This window comes from Penaeus chinensis, chromosome 13 (genome assembly GCF_019202785.1).
Source record: "Penaeus chinensis breed Huanghai No. 1 chromosome 13, ASM1920278v2, whole genome shotgun sequence".
Classification (NCBI taxonomy): domain Eukaryota; kingdom Metazoa; phylum Arthropoda; class Malacostraca; order Decapoda; family Penaeidae; genus Penaeus; species Penaeus chinensis.
The window spans coordinates 27688871-27706370 of record NC_061831.1 but is presented as its reverse complement, the minus strand read 5'-3'; the positions used below and the strand labels follow the sequence as shown (position 1 = coordinate 27706370).

Sequence of the window (17500 nt, the reverse complement as noted above, 5' to 3'; positions counted from 1 at the left end):
ATGTATCACAAAGACCGTACATTTTCCTGTAAATGTAATTTGAGTAGCTGGTGTACATGTTTTTATGTAACCATATGACTACAAAACAAACAATACCCAAATACCAGTATATCCTCAAAAGATTATCACTTATGCTGTCATTCATGACAGAAAAAAGTTTCTTTGCAAAATTAGTAATTTTGTAAACTATTCATACAGACTGCATCTTCTTAACCCAGTCGTGCTGGAAAAGGCTGTGCTCATTTTAGAATTTTTTGAGAAATGTCTTTGCACATAGATGGCTCTGCATGTGCTTACTCACAAAGAGTGAGTCAGTAGACCTTGTGACCTTACCTGATTTTACTTTTTCAATATTGATAATGTTATTTTTATTATAGACATTGAGTACTGTAATGTTGTTGACATTAGTAACAGCAATATAAAAGTTAATAAAATATTTTCAAAAATCAATTTCACCTTCTTCCTTTTCCTTTTCTTCTTCCTTTTCTTCTTCCTTTTCTTCTTCCTTTTCTTCTTCCTTTTCTTCTTCCTTTTCCTCTTCTTCCTTTTCCTTTTCTTCCTCTTCTTCCTCTTCTTCCTCTTCTTCCTCTTCTTCCTCTTCTTCCTCTTCTTCCTCTTCTTCCTCTTCTTCCTCTTCTTCCTCTTCTTCCTCTTCTTCCTCTTCTTCCTCTTCTTCCTCTTCTTCCTCTTCTTCCTCTTCTTCCTCTTCTTCCTCTTCTTCCTCTTCTTCCTCTTCTTCCTCTTCTTCTCTTCCTCTTCTTCTCTTCTTCTTCTTCTTCTTCTTCTTCTTCTTCTTCTTCTTCTTCTTCTTCTTCTTCTTCTTCTTCTTCTTCTTCTTCTTCTTCTTCTTCTTCTTCTTCTTCTTCTTCTTCTTCTTCTTCTTCTTCTTCTTCTTCTTCTTCTTCTTCTTCTTCTTCTTCTTCTTCTTCTTCTTCTTCTTCTTCTTCTTCTTCTTCTTCTTCTTCTTCTTCTTCTTCTTCTTCTTCTTCTTCTTCTTCCTGTAATGATGCACTTACACCAATGTAATCATGTGTGGTGAGATTAGCCCACTTGCTGCAGTCAGTGTAATATTGTGGGGAGTACATGTCCCCACTTGGAGTGTACTGCTCGTTTTTGTGTGTCGAGTTAGTTTTTGCCGTTTTTAACTTTATTGGCACGGGAGTATGGTAGCTGAAGTACCAAGGACAGGCCTGGCAGAGATGTCTAGGCAAGCGCATCTTGCCATGCCCATGAGGGTGAGTGGTCTGTGTAAACTTGGTGTTGACTGAGCCTACACTGAGGGCAGAGTGACTTCGGCCCAGAATTTTTTTTAGGTGATAGAGTCAGGAAAATGTCACTAAACATAAGAAAATGGATAACATTAATCTTTAGTGGGAGTATCAGTTCAGACTTTAGTAGATGATAGTGGTATCTACTACTACTACTACTCCATAAAGAGATATCTTTATGGAGTGATTGTGTGGGTGTGAGTATCTACAGGCATGGTTGAGTGCTAAAGGTGAGGTGGAGATCAACAGGGGAGCCAGTAGGCTCCTCAGTCGGCTAAGGACTGGGCAGTCCTTGTGTTGCTGCTGCTGTTGTCTGGAGGATCAGGGAATGCTGATCGCCATTCCGGATTCTGTGGCTTAAGTACGCATGCACTGTGTAAGTGCACAGGGAATAGGAGAGCCTGCTGTCTAATGAGCACAGATGTGACTGACCTAACCTGGGAAACTATGCTGAACTTCAGGTTGCTGGGTTGTGCTGCAATTGGTACTCTCCCTCCAGTTTATAAAGATATTCCAGGACAGGCGAAAAAGCCTTCAAGTATTATCTTCCATAAACCTCCACCAGATGCATCACGGCTGTCCCATGTAAGCCGCTGAGTTTGGAATCACAGGACACTCATCGGCTAGGTTTTGAGTGTTGAACACCCTTATAAGCTCTGCCAATAAAGAGTTAATTTGACTGTGTGTCTACCTGTAACCACAAGACTCTCTCTTTTTATGGCAGTGTTAGGTTCTTGTGGTCACATATCATAGTCAAGGAAAAGGTAAACAGATGAAAAAGGTAGTCTCATTAGTGACTTGGTACAAGTGGAGCCATCTATGGTTAAAAATCATTATTAAAGTAAACTCACAGGGGGCATGGCATGGACGTAACTAGCATGCCCGTCAGCTTTGGGTTAAAATGGATAAAAAATATCAAGTCGTACTGTTAGTTTTTGTTGGAAATGAGAAACCCATGACTAATAGGAATGAGAAGAGGAAATTTTTCTGACACTTTAACTTCAATTTAATGTGTTTATTACTTGGATAACATTTGTCATTCCTCCTTTAGATTGTTTATGCTTTTAGTCTCAGAAATTAAAAGGGTAGAAATTAAGAATTTATATACAAGTAATTTGATACTTGGTTCAAAATGGTCAAGTAAATAGCTTGCTGTAATTATGGTTATTTGCCTGTTTTAGATGGATAAATATGACAGTTTGGTATTTATTGTGTTTCAGGAGACTGCTGAGTTTGGACCTCACGAACTGAAGCCATCTCCAAGATGGCGATGGAAAGCAAAGCTCCCCTGCGGTCTGTCCGCAGGATACAGTTTGGCATTCTGAGTCCAGATGAAATTGTAAGCAGTTGGATTTTTATTAGTTAATTCTTTTCACAAAAGCTTCAGCTACAAAAAAAAAGATATCACTGAGTAAGATGATCTTTATTGCGAGCCATCCAATCAAAGAATAGAGTACATCAGTGTCTGTTTTACCTCCCCCCACAGCGTCGAATGTCAGCTACTGAAGGTGGTATCAAATATGCAGAAGTTTATGAAAATGGTCGGCCAAAATTGGGTGGCTTGATGGACCCTCGTCAGGGCTGCCTGGATAGGAACACACGTTGTACAACATGTGCTGGGAACATGACAGATTGTCCAGGGCATTTTGGACACTTGGACTTGGCAAAACCAGTCTATCATGTTGGATTCTTGACTAAAACAATGAAAATTTTGCGTTGTGTTTGTTTCTACTGCAGTAAACTTCTCTTCAATGCAGTAAGTCACAACTATTTGTTATTCTAAATAGGATAATAAGGTGTGAATTAGATTAGATATGCTTCTGATTAAATGAAATATCCTTGATTAACAGGATTATCATATGGTAAAATGTTAAAATGACTAATATCTAACCTGAGAATTTTAGTAGTCCAAATTGTACTTCCTCCACAGCAATACCCTAAAATCAGAGAAATTGTCACCAAGTCAAAGGGTCAACCCCGCAAGCGTCTTCAGCATGTTTACAACCTGTGCAAAGGCAAGATGATTTGTGAGGGAGGAGATGAGATTGATGTGGGCAAGGACCCCGATGATCCTGGTGCTCTGAAGAAGGGGGCAGGCCATGGAGGTTGTGGTCGCTACCAGCCCAATATTAAGAGAATTGGCCTTGAATTGATTGCTGAGTGGAAGCATACCAACGAAGATACACAGGAGAAGAAGCAGACCCTCAGTGCTGAGCGAGTTTATGAGATTTTCAAACACATTACAGGTTAGTTGGTTTATGCATTTACTTGTTATTCAAATAATTTTTTTCTCATATTTGGAATGAGAAAAATTTCATGGCACAATAGCTAAACCTTTCTCTTTCATTTATTAAAGAAATTTCAATATATGAAAGCATTTAATATTCATGCTCAGGAAGCAATTAAGCATAAATTTTCTTAGGTACTTCAATTAGTTGTTGATTATTAAAGTGTAATAAAAACATTTTTTCACTAAAGGAGCACTTGGATGTCACCAAAATATCTCTTGGTTTTACATCATTCTTGGTACTTGGCAGTTTCTCCTCATCTTGAGTTAACACCACTCTCCTTGTGGGTGAGCAGTCTTGCTCTCTGCACTGTCTTTGATTTTTCCAGTTTTTGTTTATTTATTATTATTATTTATTATTTATTTATTTTTGTTCATTTATTTGATTAATTAATTAATTAATTAATTTTATTTTTTATATTTTTTAAGATTTTTTTTGTAATTTTCATTTGTAAGGATTAACCCCTTCGATATGGTTGCATCACGGCAATAATATGACGAAAAATCCGGGCATTAGGCTTACATGAGTGACTACTCTGCAGGATGCGCAGCTTGTAGGTTAGGCACACGCGAATGAATGCTTGTGTGCAGTGACAAGGTTCTATCCCTCCTATATACTATGTTATGTTTTCTCTTTAAGCATAAGCGTTTTTAGCATTTTTGCTATTTTCCAGTGTCCATATTTGTCATTTGATTTGCATTATCCAGTAATTAACAGTAATTGACTGTTTTCTTTGCACAAATTATGTCTCACAGGCATTACATTCCACACTCGTTTATCGATACGAATAATGCAAAATCTCCAAAAGTCTAATTGCCCTCCCAAGAGGTTTGTGCACTCGTGGCAAGCCTTTCCCATCACCCTGGCCTTCAGCCGGAATGCTCATGAGGGCATGTTCACATCACCCACCCCTCAAGCCATGATATGATGGACACATCATCTTGATCGAAGGGGTTAAGTTGTAGGATACGTCTTATTTTAGATGTACCCTAATCATTCTGTAATTTTCAAAATCATATTTCCTTTAAACACTACTTTAGAGTTGAAAAGCTAAAGTTAATGATTATTTGATTTTATCTATGAAGAATTACTAATGGTTAGGTGTGTGATATTAGTAGCATGCACTAAAGTTCCTAACCTGTCTATCATTGCCTTTTGAATTTTGAATTGCGTCACATTGAGTGTGTAGCATTCTAACTTCACTACATAAAACAGTGTTAGCAGGATGCATTTGTATTAAAAAATGGAAGTTGCCTTCTTTCAAAACAGCTTTTGTTCTGGTGATTAACTACTAATACATATTGACCAAAAGTTTATGGGAGTATACATGGCCAGCTGAATTTGCTAATGTTTGTTACAGGTTATTTTATTACAAGGGGAAATTGAAGGTTGCAAAGCTATTACATACTTGTATTTTCATGTGACTGCTCACATATCTATGAATCATTGTCGGACTTATACCCTTTTCAGAATAGGATGTAATTAATTATGTTTTACTGTGTTGGTTAAGCTGAAAATATATAGGTTTAAATATTTTTACTTTTATTTTTTTATTTAAATTTTTTTTTTTGTTATCATTAACCCATCACTGCCGGGTAACAGAAATCCCTGAGTGTGAGAAACTCTGGTGATTTCTGGCAACAGCCAGACACTGGGCGTGGGAGTCCATCACATCAAGCAGAACATCCCGCTCCATGTGCTCTGGCACGTCGCTGCACGTACAGGCGTACCCCGCAGACCAAGTGGTTTGTTATGACGCCAGTTCACGTGACCCGTCTGGATCGGGTTAAGAATGCATTCCATTTTATTCACATGAATACTCCTTTTACAGATGAGGAATGTTACTTGCTGGGTATGGATCCCAAGTATGCTCGGCCTGACTGGATGATCATGACCGTTTTACCTGTGCCACCACTGCCTGTACGACCAGCTGTAGTAATGCATGGGTCTGCTCGTAACCAGGATGATTTAACGCACAAACTGGCAGATATCATCAAGGCGAATAATGAGCTTATCCGCAATGAACAGGCTGGTGCTGCTGCCCATATCATTGTTGAGAACCTGAAGATGCTACAGTTCCATGTGGCTACGCTGACAGACAATGACATGCCTGGATTGCCAAGAGCCCTGCAGAAGTCTGGAAGGCCACTCAAAGCCATCAAGGCCAGGCTAAAGGGTAAAGAAGGAAGGATTCGAGGCAACCTCATGGGTAAGCGTGTGGACTTCTCTGCACGAACTGTCATCACAGCTGACCCTAATCTGCGTATTGATCAAGTTGGCGTCCCCCGGTCAATTGCTCAGAATCTCACTTATCCTGAAATTGTCACGCCATTCAACATGACCAAGTGAGTGATTATGACTTGTTTATATATCATGTATTTGATTGTATATTTATATTCACTCTCATTGTAATAATTTTAGAATTTTACTTTTGTGAAGTATCATTTTCCTATTTAATGATGTATATAATAAAGAAGAATAATCTTTTAGAATGATGGAACTTGTAAAGAGAGGAAACAACCAATATCCTGGTGCCAAATACATCGTCCGTGACAATGGAGCACGTATTGACCTGAGGTATCACCCCAAGCCCTCTGATCTCCATCTACAGTGTGGCTACAAGGTGGAAAGGCATATCACTGATGGTGACTTGGTTATTTTCAACCGACAGCCAACTCTGCATAAAATGTCTATGATGGGCCACAGAGTGAAGGTTTGTTAACTGTTTATATTTTTTATCAGCCATATATCAAGTTCTTTATTTATATAAGGTAAGGTTGTGATGTGATGGATGCAAGTTAAATGTTTTATTTCTAGAGTACATTTCTAAATTTTGCTCATATACTGATAAAAGTGATCTCTAAATAGGTGCTTCCGTGGTCCACTTTCCGAATGAACTTGTCAGTAACATCACCTTACAACGCTGATTTTGACGGGGATGAGATGAATCTTCACGTGCCGCAGAGCATGGAAACGAGAGCAGAGATTGAAAACCTTCATGTGACACCTCGCATGATCATCACCCCACAGGCCAACAAACCTGTCATGGGTATTGTGCAGGATACACTTACAGCTGTCAGAAAGATGACTAAACGTGATGTTTTCCTGGAGAAGGTGATCATCAATATCGTTAATATTTTTGAGAGGTTAAAATATGTTTGATAAGTTACTTTTCTGGAGCAAAAATTAAGATTAGGTGGTAGGAGTTGCTTAAATAAAATCATTGAATATTTACCTTGGCTAAATATGCCTATTATCCTATAAGGATAGATCTTTTCAGAAAGAATGTGACAAGCAGATATGAGAGATAAGGGAAATAAAAGATCCCTTGTATTTAGTAATAGTGACACTGTTGTGGCAATTGTGATTATTATGGTGACTAATATGACAGCAGACATATGTATGTGATGTGATCAAGCATAATTTGAAGTAGAGGAAACTTTATAGAAACAAATTTTTTTTTCCATTAGTGGTTATCATTAAGGGAATGTAGATAGTATACCAAAAATATTAGCAGTAATTTTTTTTCTCTCTCATAAATCTAGATGGCTTCATGTTTTCACTTTGCCATAATGAACATTTCAACATTGCTAATGAGTGTCTTGTTTACAGTCTGAGATGATGAACTTGCTCATGTTCTTGCCCATCTGGGATGGCCGCATGCCCCAGCCTGCAATCCTGAAACCACGACCACTGTGGACCGGCAAGCAACTCTTCTCCCTCATCATTCCTGGAAACCTGAACCTGATCAAAACTCATTCAACTCACCCTGATGATGAGGACGATGGACCATACAAGTGGATATCCCCAGGTGACACCAAGGTAAGCACTGATGGTGTATGGGGAGTTTAGAATTCTTGTTTTAAAAGGAAATATAGTTAGTTGGTTCTTATTTGTATAATTATTAATTTTTTTCCTAATCTTAAGATATTTATTATTTAAAGAAGTTGATTACACTGAAGTTGACAGATTTGGTAAAAAGAAAAGTTATAATAATAAATATTATTATTTCAGGTATTGGTGGAGCATGGAGAGCTAGTGATGGGTATTTTATGCAAGAAAACCCTTGGAGCCGCCTCTGCTTCTATGTTGCACGTTGCTTGGATGGAATTGGGACATGAAATTGCAGGAAGATTCTATGGTAACATTCAGACTGTCATCAACAACTGGCTACTTCTAGAGGGTATGAGCATTGGTATTGGAGACACCATTTCTGATCCTGCAACCTACAGAATCATTCAGGACACCATTCGCAAAGCCAAGGAAGATGTAATAGAGGTGATTCACAAAGCCCATAATGATGAGCTTGAGCCAACTCCAGGTAATACTTTGAGGCAGACTTTCGAGAACCAAGTAAACAGGATTCTGAATGATGCTCGAGACAAAACTGGAGGATCAGCCAAGAAGTCGCTCACAGAATACAACAATCTAAAGGCAATGGTAGTGTCAGGGTCAAAGGGATCCAACATTAATATTTCTCAGGTTATTGCCTGTGTAGGTCAACAGAACGTTGAAGGTAAAAGAATTCCATTCGGTTTCCGTAAAAGGACCTTGCCACATTTCATCAAAGATGATTATGGTCCTGAATCCAGAGGATTCGTGGAGAATTCGTACCTTGCCGGTCTGACACCATCAGAGTTCTACTTCCATGCTATGGGTGGTCGAGAGGGTCTAATTGATACTGCTGTAAAGACTGCTGAGACAGGATACATTCAGCGACGTTTGATAAAGGCTATGGAGAGTGTGATGGTCAACTATGACGGAACAGTAAGGAACAGTGTGAGTCAGGTTATTCAGCTTAGGTATGGTGAAGACGGTCTGGCAGGTGAATATGTAGAATTCCAGAAGATGCCTACAGTTAAACTCTCAAACAGATGTTTTGAAGACAAGTACAGATTTGATGTGACCAATGAAAGGTACTTGCGGCGACTATTCAATGAAGAGGTTGTCCGTGAACTAATTGGGTCCCCAGTTGCCATCAATGTTCTTGAAGAAGAATGGCTAAAACTCCAAGAAGATAGAGTTGGTCTTCGGCAGGTGTTCCCTAAGGGAGACACAAAGGTGGGTGTTCAGAGGGACATTTAGTGGTTATAATGAATAAATTGCTTACTTGGTGTTATATTCATATGGCTGAAGTAAGGATTATTGATATTTACTGATTATGTTTACATCTCTTTACAGGTGGTGTTGCCATGTAATTTGGAAAGAATGATTTGGAATGTGCAGAAGATTTTCCACATTAATAAGCGCACACCAACTGATTTAAACCCAGTAAGGGTAGTTGAAGGTGTGAGGGAAATGTTGGCAAAGTGTAACATTGTGACGGGTGATGATCGTATCAGTCTGCAGGCCAACGAGAACGCTACCTTCCTTTTCCAGTGCTTAGTGCGATCAACACTCTGCACAAAGAAGGTTGCAGAAGAATATAAACTAACATCTGAATCCTTCAACTGGCTTGTTGGTGAAATTGAGACTAGATTCCATCAAGCAATTGTAAGTATATTTTGCTCTCAAGCATCTTTTAATTTTTATCTTGATGAATGATTAAATGTGGAAAAAAAATTAAAGGGTCTTAAAATATGAGATGGGAGGTTTCTTAAGAATTTTTATTTTAATTTTTTTTTTATTCCAACCAGTCCAATCCTGGAGAGATGGTAGGAGCGTTGGCTGCCCAGTCCCTTGGTGAACCTGCCACTCAGATGACACTGAACACTTTCCATTTTGCTGGTGTGTCCTCCAAGAATGTAACCCTTGGTGTGCCCAGGCTGAAGGAAATCATCAACATTAGTAAAAAACCTAAGGCTCCATCCCTCACTGTGTTCTTGGTGGGAGCTTCTGCCCGAGATGCTGAGAAGGCCAAAAATGTCCTTTGTCGATTGGAACACACAACATTACGCAAGGTGATGTCAAATCTTTTTAGAGTTAAGAGATCAGTGAAATGAGTATCAGAATAACAAGTTGCATGTTAACTTATGTCAATTAGTAACCACAGGTACTTATTTCTTTATTATCTCATATTCAGGTGACATCCAACACTGCCATCTACTATGATCCTGACCCGCAAAACACATGCATTACAGAGGATCAAGAATTTGTTAATGTATATTATGAGATGCCTGACTTTGATGTCTCTAGAATTTCCCCATGGCTGCTGCGTATTGAACTTGACCGCAAGAAAATGACAGGTAAAGTTAGGAAGGATTGGCATGCTTGCATGCATATTAATAAGGGAGATCAATGAAAGTATGATAGTGTGGAAAAAACACACTATCATGAAAAACGGCAATTCCTTGTTTTAATTATATTTTACAGTTAAGTGATTTGTATTTCTCATCTGTATGCGATTTTGGTTCCAGATAAGAAATTGACCATGGAACAGATCTCCCAAAAGATCAATTCAGGTTTTGGAGATGACTTGAATTGTATCTTCAATGACGACAATGCCGAGAAACTTGTGCTCCGTATCCGTATCATTGTTGGTGATGATAAATTAGCTGATGATGCTGAGGAACAGGTTGGTAATTTACAAGATTTTTATCTTTAAAATGTTTAACCATACATACATTACACAAAGGAATTCAGTTTTATGAAAAAAATGTATTGACAAGTGCCTTTTTCATAAACAGGTGGACAAAATGGAGGATGACACATTCTTGAGATGCATTGAAGCCAACATGCTCAACGACTTGACACTCCAGGGCATTGAAGCTATCACCAAAGTGTATATGCACTTGCCTCAGACAGATGAAAAGAAACGTATCATTATAAATGATCAAGGTGAGTTTAAGGCAATTGCAGAATGGTTGTTGGAAACTGACGGAACTGCACTCATGAAGGTACTCTCAGAACGTGATGTTGATCCAGTAAGAACATCCTCCAACGATATCTTGGAAGTATTTGAGGTCCTTGGTATTGAGGCCGTGCGAAAGTGTATTGAGAAGGAAATGAATGCTGTGCTCATGTTCTACGGTCTGTACGTAAACTACCGTCACCTTGCTTTGCTTTGTGATGTGATGACAAGCAAGGGCCATCTTATGGCTATCACCCGTCACGGCATCAACAGACAAGACACTGGAGCCCTGATGAAGTGCTCCTTCGAAGAGTCTGTTGACGTGTTGATGGAGGCTGCTTCATGTGCCGAGGTTGACCCCGTTCGAGGCGTGTCTGAAAACATCATGCTGGGACAGCTGCCGAAGATCGGCTCTGGCTCGTTCGATCTCGTGTTGGATGACGAGAAGTGCAAAATGGGAATGGAGATTCCTATGCCGGGAGCAGGCATGATGATGGGTGGAGGCATCTTTGGTGCTGCATCACCATCGTCTGGTATGACCCCAGCCCAGACCCCATGGGCTTCAGGAGCGACCCCATCCATGTCACCGTATGGTGCATGGACACCTGGTGTAGGAAGTGGCATGACTCCAGGAGGACCGGCTTTCTCTCCTGCAGCAGCCAGCGAGACAACAGGCTTGTCTCCTGGATATTCTCCAGCCTGGTCGCCTCAACCTGGCAGTCCGGGATCCCCAGGGGGTATGAGCCCATACTTCCCAAGCCCTGCTACGGCTCTCTCGCCCTCCTACTCGCCATCGTCTCCGGCGTATCAGCCCACGTCGCCAAGCATGACGCCGGCGTCTCCGGGCTACTCTCCAACTTCCCCCACATACAGTCCAACCAGCCCACAGTACTCACCGACTTCCCCACAGTACTCCCCGACCAGTCCCTCCTATTCCCCAACCTCCCCATCCTACAGCCCCACATCTCCCTCTTACTCCCCAACCTCACCATCCTACTCCCCGACATCACCTTCATATTCCCCTACATCTCCTTCCTATTCTCCAACATCTCCCTCCTACTCCCCAACCTCGCCCTCCTATTCCCCAACAAGTCCCTCATATTCCCCAACCTCTCCAAGTTACAGCCCAACTTCCCCGTCCTATTCTCCTACTAGCCCCTCTTATTCACCCACGTCCCCCTCATACTCCCCTACCAGCCCCTCATACTCCCCTACATCCCCGAGCTATGCTCCCAACTATTCCCCATCCTCACCTGGATATTCCCCTACATCGCCATCCTACTCCCCTACCAGTCCTTCCTATTCCCCCAGTTCGCCCCAATACTCCCCAGCATCACCCTCCTACTCGCCTTCCTCTCCCAAGTATTCCCCAACCAGCCCCAACTATTCCCCAACCAGCCCGACCTATTCGCCAGGTTCACCTTCTTATTCCCCCAGTTCTCCGAAGTATTCCCCAACGAGCCCCACGTATTCCCCCACCTCTCCGTCCTACTCGCCCTCCTCCCCCAAATATTCCCCCACCTCACCCAACTACTCGCCCTCCTCGCCCAAGTACTCCCCTACCTCGCCCACGTACAGTCCCTCCAGTCCTCAGTACAGTCCATCGAGTCCTAAGTACTCGCCAACCTCCCCGACGTACAGTCCTTCCAGCCCCAAGTACAGTCCCACAAGTCCAACCTACAGCCCCACCACCCCCGGTTATAGCCCAACCTCCCCGCTCTATTCCCCGAGCTACGAGGAGGACGAGGAAGAGCAGCGAAGAAAGCAGAAGAAGAAGTCGAAGCGCTAAACACTGGGTGTTGAGCATAGCGCGGGAACTGTCCAAATATATTCCCTTATTTTAGTGCTATTATTCGACCTGCTATTTTACTCATTCAGTTTCTAAACAAGAAGAGCGTATTTATATACTAAGAGAAGGAACTGATGCTACTTAAACCGTAAAAAGTTTTCGTAGCAAGTTATTGACATTATTTTTATTTTTGTAAATAATGGACATTATAAGCATAGCCAGGATAAATGTAATTTTATCCATTAATTTGTGTTAATGTATCTTATTTTAGTTCTGAAGTGTATTCAGCATGTATTTTTTTGTCTTTACCTGCCTTCTTGCAGTTAGCTTCTTGGTCAGATTTACCGAGATTTTTAAATAGTGAAGCTATATCAATAAAAGCTTTGTGTAACACGGGCATGGTATCTCCATAACATGTAGAATTGATATTCAACAAAGAAAAAATCCAAAATTGTGTTTTTTTTATCCTTGCTAATTCTTTATAAATGTGCAAGACTAATATAAAATAAAACCATTGGCTGCCTTGTGTAATCATGCAAAAGTAATTAAATACCATAGTAAAAAGGAGAAAAGAACATTGACAAAATCTTATAAGCTCACTGCCGGGGATATGTAATGTTCACTATACCTTTGTGTTAAGAAATGTATTTATAGATGAGGGATCCCGAAAACTAGCAAAGGGGAAATCAAATAAGATTTCCCCCCTACCTTTGGAGTTTTTGGGAATTCTTTTATATCGGTTTTATCATTGACATGTGTATTATGAGATTAGCAATACTAGTAGACTATATATATAACGGAATTCAAGGGGAAAAATAAACAAATGCGAAAGGCAAGACCAGTAACTGACTCGGAGACAGCACTTGAGCCATTTACTGTGTGTAAACAACCCAATAAGCTAAACTCGGTAGGCACGACATTCAATACCCCCTCCTCCATCTCTTGCCCGTTGTTGTCGTGGAGGGGGGGGGGGGGCGAAGACTGGGACCCAATGCTGGGAACTCCCCTGCCTTCGGACTCCGCCCTCGACTCCTCTAATTTTGCATGGTTTTTTTTTTTCCTCCTGCTTTTCACTCTTCTTATATGACACTCCACTCCAACACCGTTCCTCTGGTAAATTCCTAGGCGTCATTTTTGACTCCAAATTATCCTGGCGAGACCATATTCTTTACATCAAAGACCCCCCTCAATCCCTTGCCCGTTGTTGTCGTGGGGGGGGGGGGGCTTAGGAGACGGAGACTGAGACCCAATGATGGGAATTCCTTAACCTTGGGACTCAGCCATCGACTCAACTAATTTTGCATGGTCTTTTTTCCACTCATACTTTTCGTTTCAGTCCCTTCACCAACACCCTTCTACTATCCACTTCCTAATGTGTGAGAGCCGTGCTGAAAGGATGAAAGGCTGACTTTGTGCCAGACCTGAACGGCCTGAGGGAGCCATGGGCACGGTATTCCCCTGCTTTAGTTGTCTAGCCCTTACCCCTCAAGGGACCCTGAGGGGTGGACCGTTTCTCTCCCCAACATACTCCAGGCTTATCATAGCCAACAATGAAGATTTTCTACCATTATTAGATAGCACATTTGCTTTTAACCATTAACCATTAACCATACCATTATTAGAGGCAATGAGGCTTGCCTCTTCATCAAATAGCTCCACCAATTCAAACTCGCCCGATTCCCTGACCCCAGGCTCTCCTTTGACCACGGCTCTGAACACTACAACTAATACCCCCTCCTCAATGCCGACTAGTACAGTATCCACCCTAATCAACACCCCAGGAGACATTTCTACTCCCAACATGCTCAACTTCAACAACTATACCCCCACAACCTTCTTCATCAACTACCCCATCCTCCCTTATTACTACCTTACAACCTTACAACCTTATTGTCCACCTCCCCATAACACTACCTCCCTCAACACTACTCCCTCTTCCACATGCCCCCGTCCTTCTACTACCCCCATCTCTACAAAATTCTTAAATAATCTATTTAGCCCAGCCAAATGGGACCGATTTTCGTGATCCCTCCCACAACTTCTCACACTTTCTGCTTTGACAACCTGTTTTCATTCCTCAAATGCATATACATCCTTCACTTGATCTAACCCCTATACATTACCTTACCCAACCTTAACCCATTTACTCGTCAATTCTTTTGCCCAGCTTTGACAACTAATCACTAACTCAACCCCCCTTCACTACCATTTACTGTAGTGCTACATGACCTTAGATGTCTAGCACATTTATTTTGCTTTTAACCATTAACCATTAACCCTTCACCAATCCCTTCTACTATCCACCTCCAAAGGTGTGAGAGCCGTGATGAAAGGCTGACTTTGTCAGTCCTGAACGGCCTGAGGGAACCATGGGCACGGTATTCCCCTGCCATACCTGGCTCTTACCCCTCAAGGGGACACTGAGGGGTGGACTATTTTTTTCCCCAACATACTTCAGGCTTATCATGGCCAATAATAAAGACGTAACCCCACTCTTAGGGGCAATGAGGCTTGCCCCTTTATCAAATAGCTCTCCTTTGACCACGGCTCCAAACACTGCAACAACTACCCCCTCATCAATGCATACTAGTACAGTATCAACCCTAATCAACAACCAACCCCCAGGAGACATTTCTACTGTCCCAACATGCTCAACTTCAACACCTTTACTCCCACAACCTTCTTCATCAACCACCCCATCTCCCCTTAATACTACCTTACAACCTTATTGCCCACCTCCCCATAACACTTCCCCCCTCAACACTACTCCCTCCTCCACACGTCCCCGCACTTCTACTACCCCCACCTCTACAAGAATCCTAAATACTCTATTTAGCCCAGCCAAATGGGACCGAATTTTCGCGATCCCTCCCACAGCTCCTTACTCTTAAAAACACCCTCCTCTTCCAACAATGCTTCCAAAAACAAGTAGGCAAAGTCTCTTTCCGTAGCCCACCCGACTACTCCCGTCTCGTCACAGTAACAACTGAAAACGAAGCTATAGCATTAACAAAACTAACTGATCTATGTGGTAATCCCATCCCTACAGAACCTCATCCAACCCTCAATACTTGCACCGGAACTGTCTCTATCTCCCCAACAGATTGCTCAATCTATGACAAAGAATGGTCAGGTTGTGGAGAGGACTTACTCGCTTGTCTCACAGACTATGATGTGAGACAGATGTACAATGCTACTCCATTCCTCCCAGAGGAAATCGTAAGAAATCCATTAACATTGCCAAAATTACTTTCCGTAGACATGACCTTCCCTTTAATGTTTACATAGGTGAGGAATCCCTACCTGTCCGACCATATCAACCTCCTCGTCAGTGCAAAATTGTTGGCGTTTAGAACACCCAGCCAAACACTGTCATTCCACAGCCAGATGCCCGCTATGTGCCCAACCTGGCCATACTCGATCAAACTGCTCTGCACAATCACGCACATGTGCAAACTGTGGCGGCTTCCATAAAGTATTTTATAGAGGCTGCCCCACCTACAAATTTGAGTCTGAGGTAGCAACTCTCAGATTCAGACTTGGACTCACTCTACGTGAAGCCAGACAGGAAGCACGTCGACGAGGCTTTTCTCTTACCCCCTACTCCAGTAATGTCGCTCACTCTGTCAATCCCCCTACCTCCCAAGCTCCTACACCCTCTCCTAAACCAAACCCCCCTCCATCTAACTTCCCCTCTTCTACCTCCTACCTTCCCCAATCAAATTCTTTTGCCATCCTAAATCCAGACACCCCAATCTCTACTACAGCCCCAACACCTTCCCCTCTCCCTCCCCGCACTACCCACAGCAGACAGAATAAACGTTCCACCCCCTCTTCCCCTACCTCACAATCACCTCCACCTTCCTTTGCCCCTATTTTTCAGACACCAGACTTCTCTCCCCCCCCTCACAAGAAAACCTTTATCTCACAAAGCAACCAACCCCATTACAGAAACTCTTGAAGATATCCAGAACTACATAATAGAGTCCCAAACTGATACTCATCCACCTTCAAATTCTACAATTCCCGCTCCCTTCACACTCAAAGTGACTGCCGATATCCATCCTCCTCCTACTCATATTCTCCCTACACCCAATCATCCAACCTCATCCCAACAAAACCCATCCTATATTAACTCTCCCACCATCCCCTTTATCCCTTCCACTCCCTCCTGGATACACACGTGAATCCCTCATGTCTGGATATCTTCAAGATATTCCCCAGACCCTCTACCTCCCAACACCCCTCCTGATACAATACCACCACCCCAACCTCATTCTTTATCCCACCCTCTAGCACCTTCCCCTTCAAATTCTCCAAAACGTACTACAATCGATATCGCTAAATCAACGAAAGTATAACTATCCTTCATTGGAACATTCGCGGTTTCCGCTCTCACAGACCTAACCTCCGACATATCCTCTCCTCTTATAACCCATCCATTATATGCCTCCAAGAAACTTTTCTTACACATTCTCCAATACCAATCCCCAATTACCAGTTTGTTTCTTCCCCACACTCCCTTTATGTCTCGTCCATACTTATCACCCAGAAAACACCTTATGTCATACCTCCCTTTCAAACCACTGTCCCTTGTACAGTTATTCGTATCTTTCTTCGCCGCTGGATCACAGTGATTTCAGTCTATTTCTCCCCTTCCTACCCCTTTAACTTTGTTGCTTTTGAAAACCTAATTTCCCAACTTCAATCACCTTTCCTCATATTAGGTGATTTTAACTGCCGCCACACTCTTTGGGGTGATTCTATCACCAACACCCGTGGCCGAGCTCTAACTGCCCCACACACTTTGATACACGCACGCAGTCTTTTTCATGCATTGACCTCTCGCTATGCTCCCCTTCTCTTCATTTAGATTTCCACTGGTCAGTTCTAGACCACTTTCCCTATAGGGACCACTTTCCAGTTCTCCTTTCTCCAACTTCATATATACCACTTCCCAACTCCCCACGCTGGTGCTTTGATAGAGCTGACTGGCATACTTTCACTTCACTCTCTACTATTCATACCCCTCCATCTTCCCTCTCATCCGTAACAGAAATGATACAATTTTTCATAACTACAGTCCTAAGAGCTGCCCATACAGCTATCCCTCGAACCTCAAGACCCTATACCTCATAATGTGTTCCATGGTGGAATTCTGATGGCAGCCTGGAACAGTTACCGCTACAAACGAGGTACCCCTCATCAACTATCAGCTCTTATCTCCTTTAAAAGAGCATCTGCCTGTTTTCGTCGTACAATCCGAAATAGTAAAACAAATAGCTGGCGAAATTATGTTTCCTCAATTACATCCTCTACATCTATCTCAAATGTTTGGCGCCGGATCCATAAACTATCAGGCAAA

At 42.1% G+C, this 17500-nt stretch overlaps 1 protein-coding gene across 1 annotated transcript in view; it reads left to right on the top strand.

Annotated features, from left to right (window-relative positions):
* LOC125031900 (DNA-directed RNA polymerase II subunit RPB1-like) overlaps positions 1-12586 on the top strand; it is an 18623-nt gene extending 6037 nt beyond the window's left edge. Inside the window, exons 2-14 of the mRNA XM_047622900.1 lie at positions 2489-2607; positions 2755-3024; positions 3199-3514; positions 5388-5901; positions 6047-6269; positions 6425-6670; positions 7169-7378; positions 7571-8617; positions 8738-9049; positions 9193-9456; positions 9579-9741; positions 9913-10070; positions 10183-12586. Of these exons, the coding sequence (XP_047478856.1) occupies positions 2533-2607; positions 2755-3024; positions 3199-3514; positions 5388-5901; positions 6047-6269; positions 6425-6670; positions 7169-7378; positions 7571-8617; positions 8738-9049; positions 9193-9456; positions 9579-9741; positions 9913-10070; positions 10183-12135 (5751 nt within the window). The 5' untranslated portion in view covers positions 2489-2532 and the 3' untranslated portion in view covers positions 12136-12586. The remainder of the gene's footprint in view (positions 1-2488; positions 2608-2754; positions 3025-3198; positions 3515-5387; positions 5902-6046; positions 6270-6424; positions 6671-7168; positions 7379-7570; positions 8618-8737; positions 9050-9192; positions 9457-9578; positions 9742-9912; positions 10071-10182) is intronic.
* The last annotated feature ends 4914 nt before the right edge of the window (positions 12587-17500 follow it).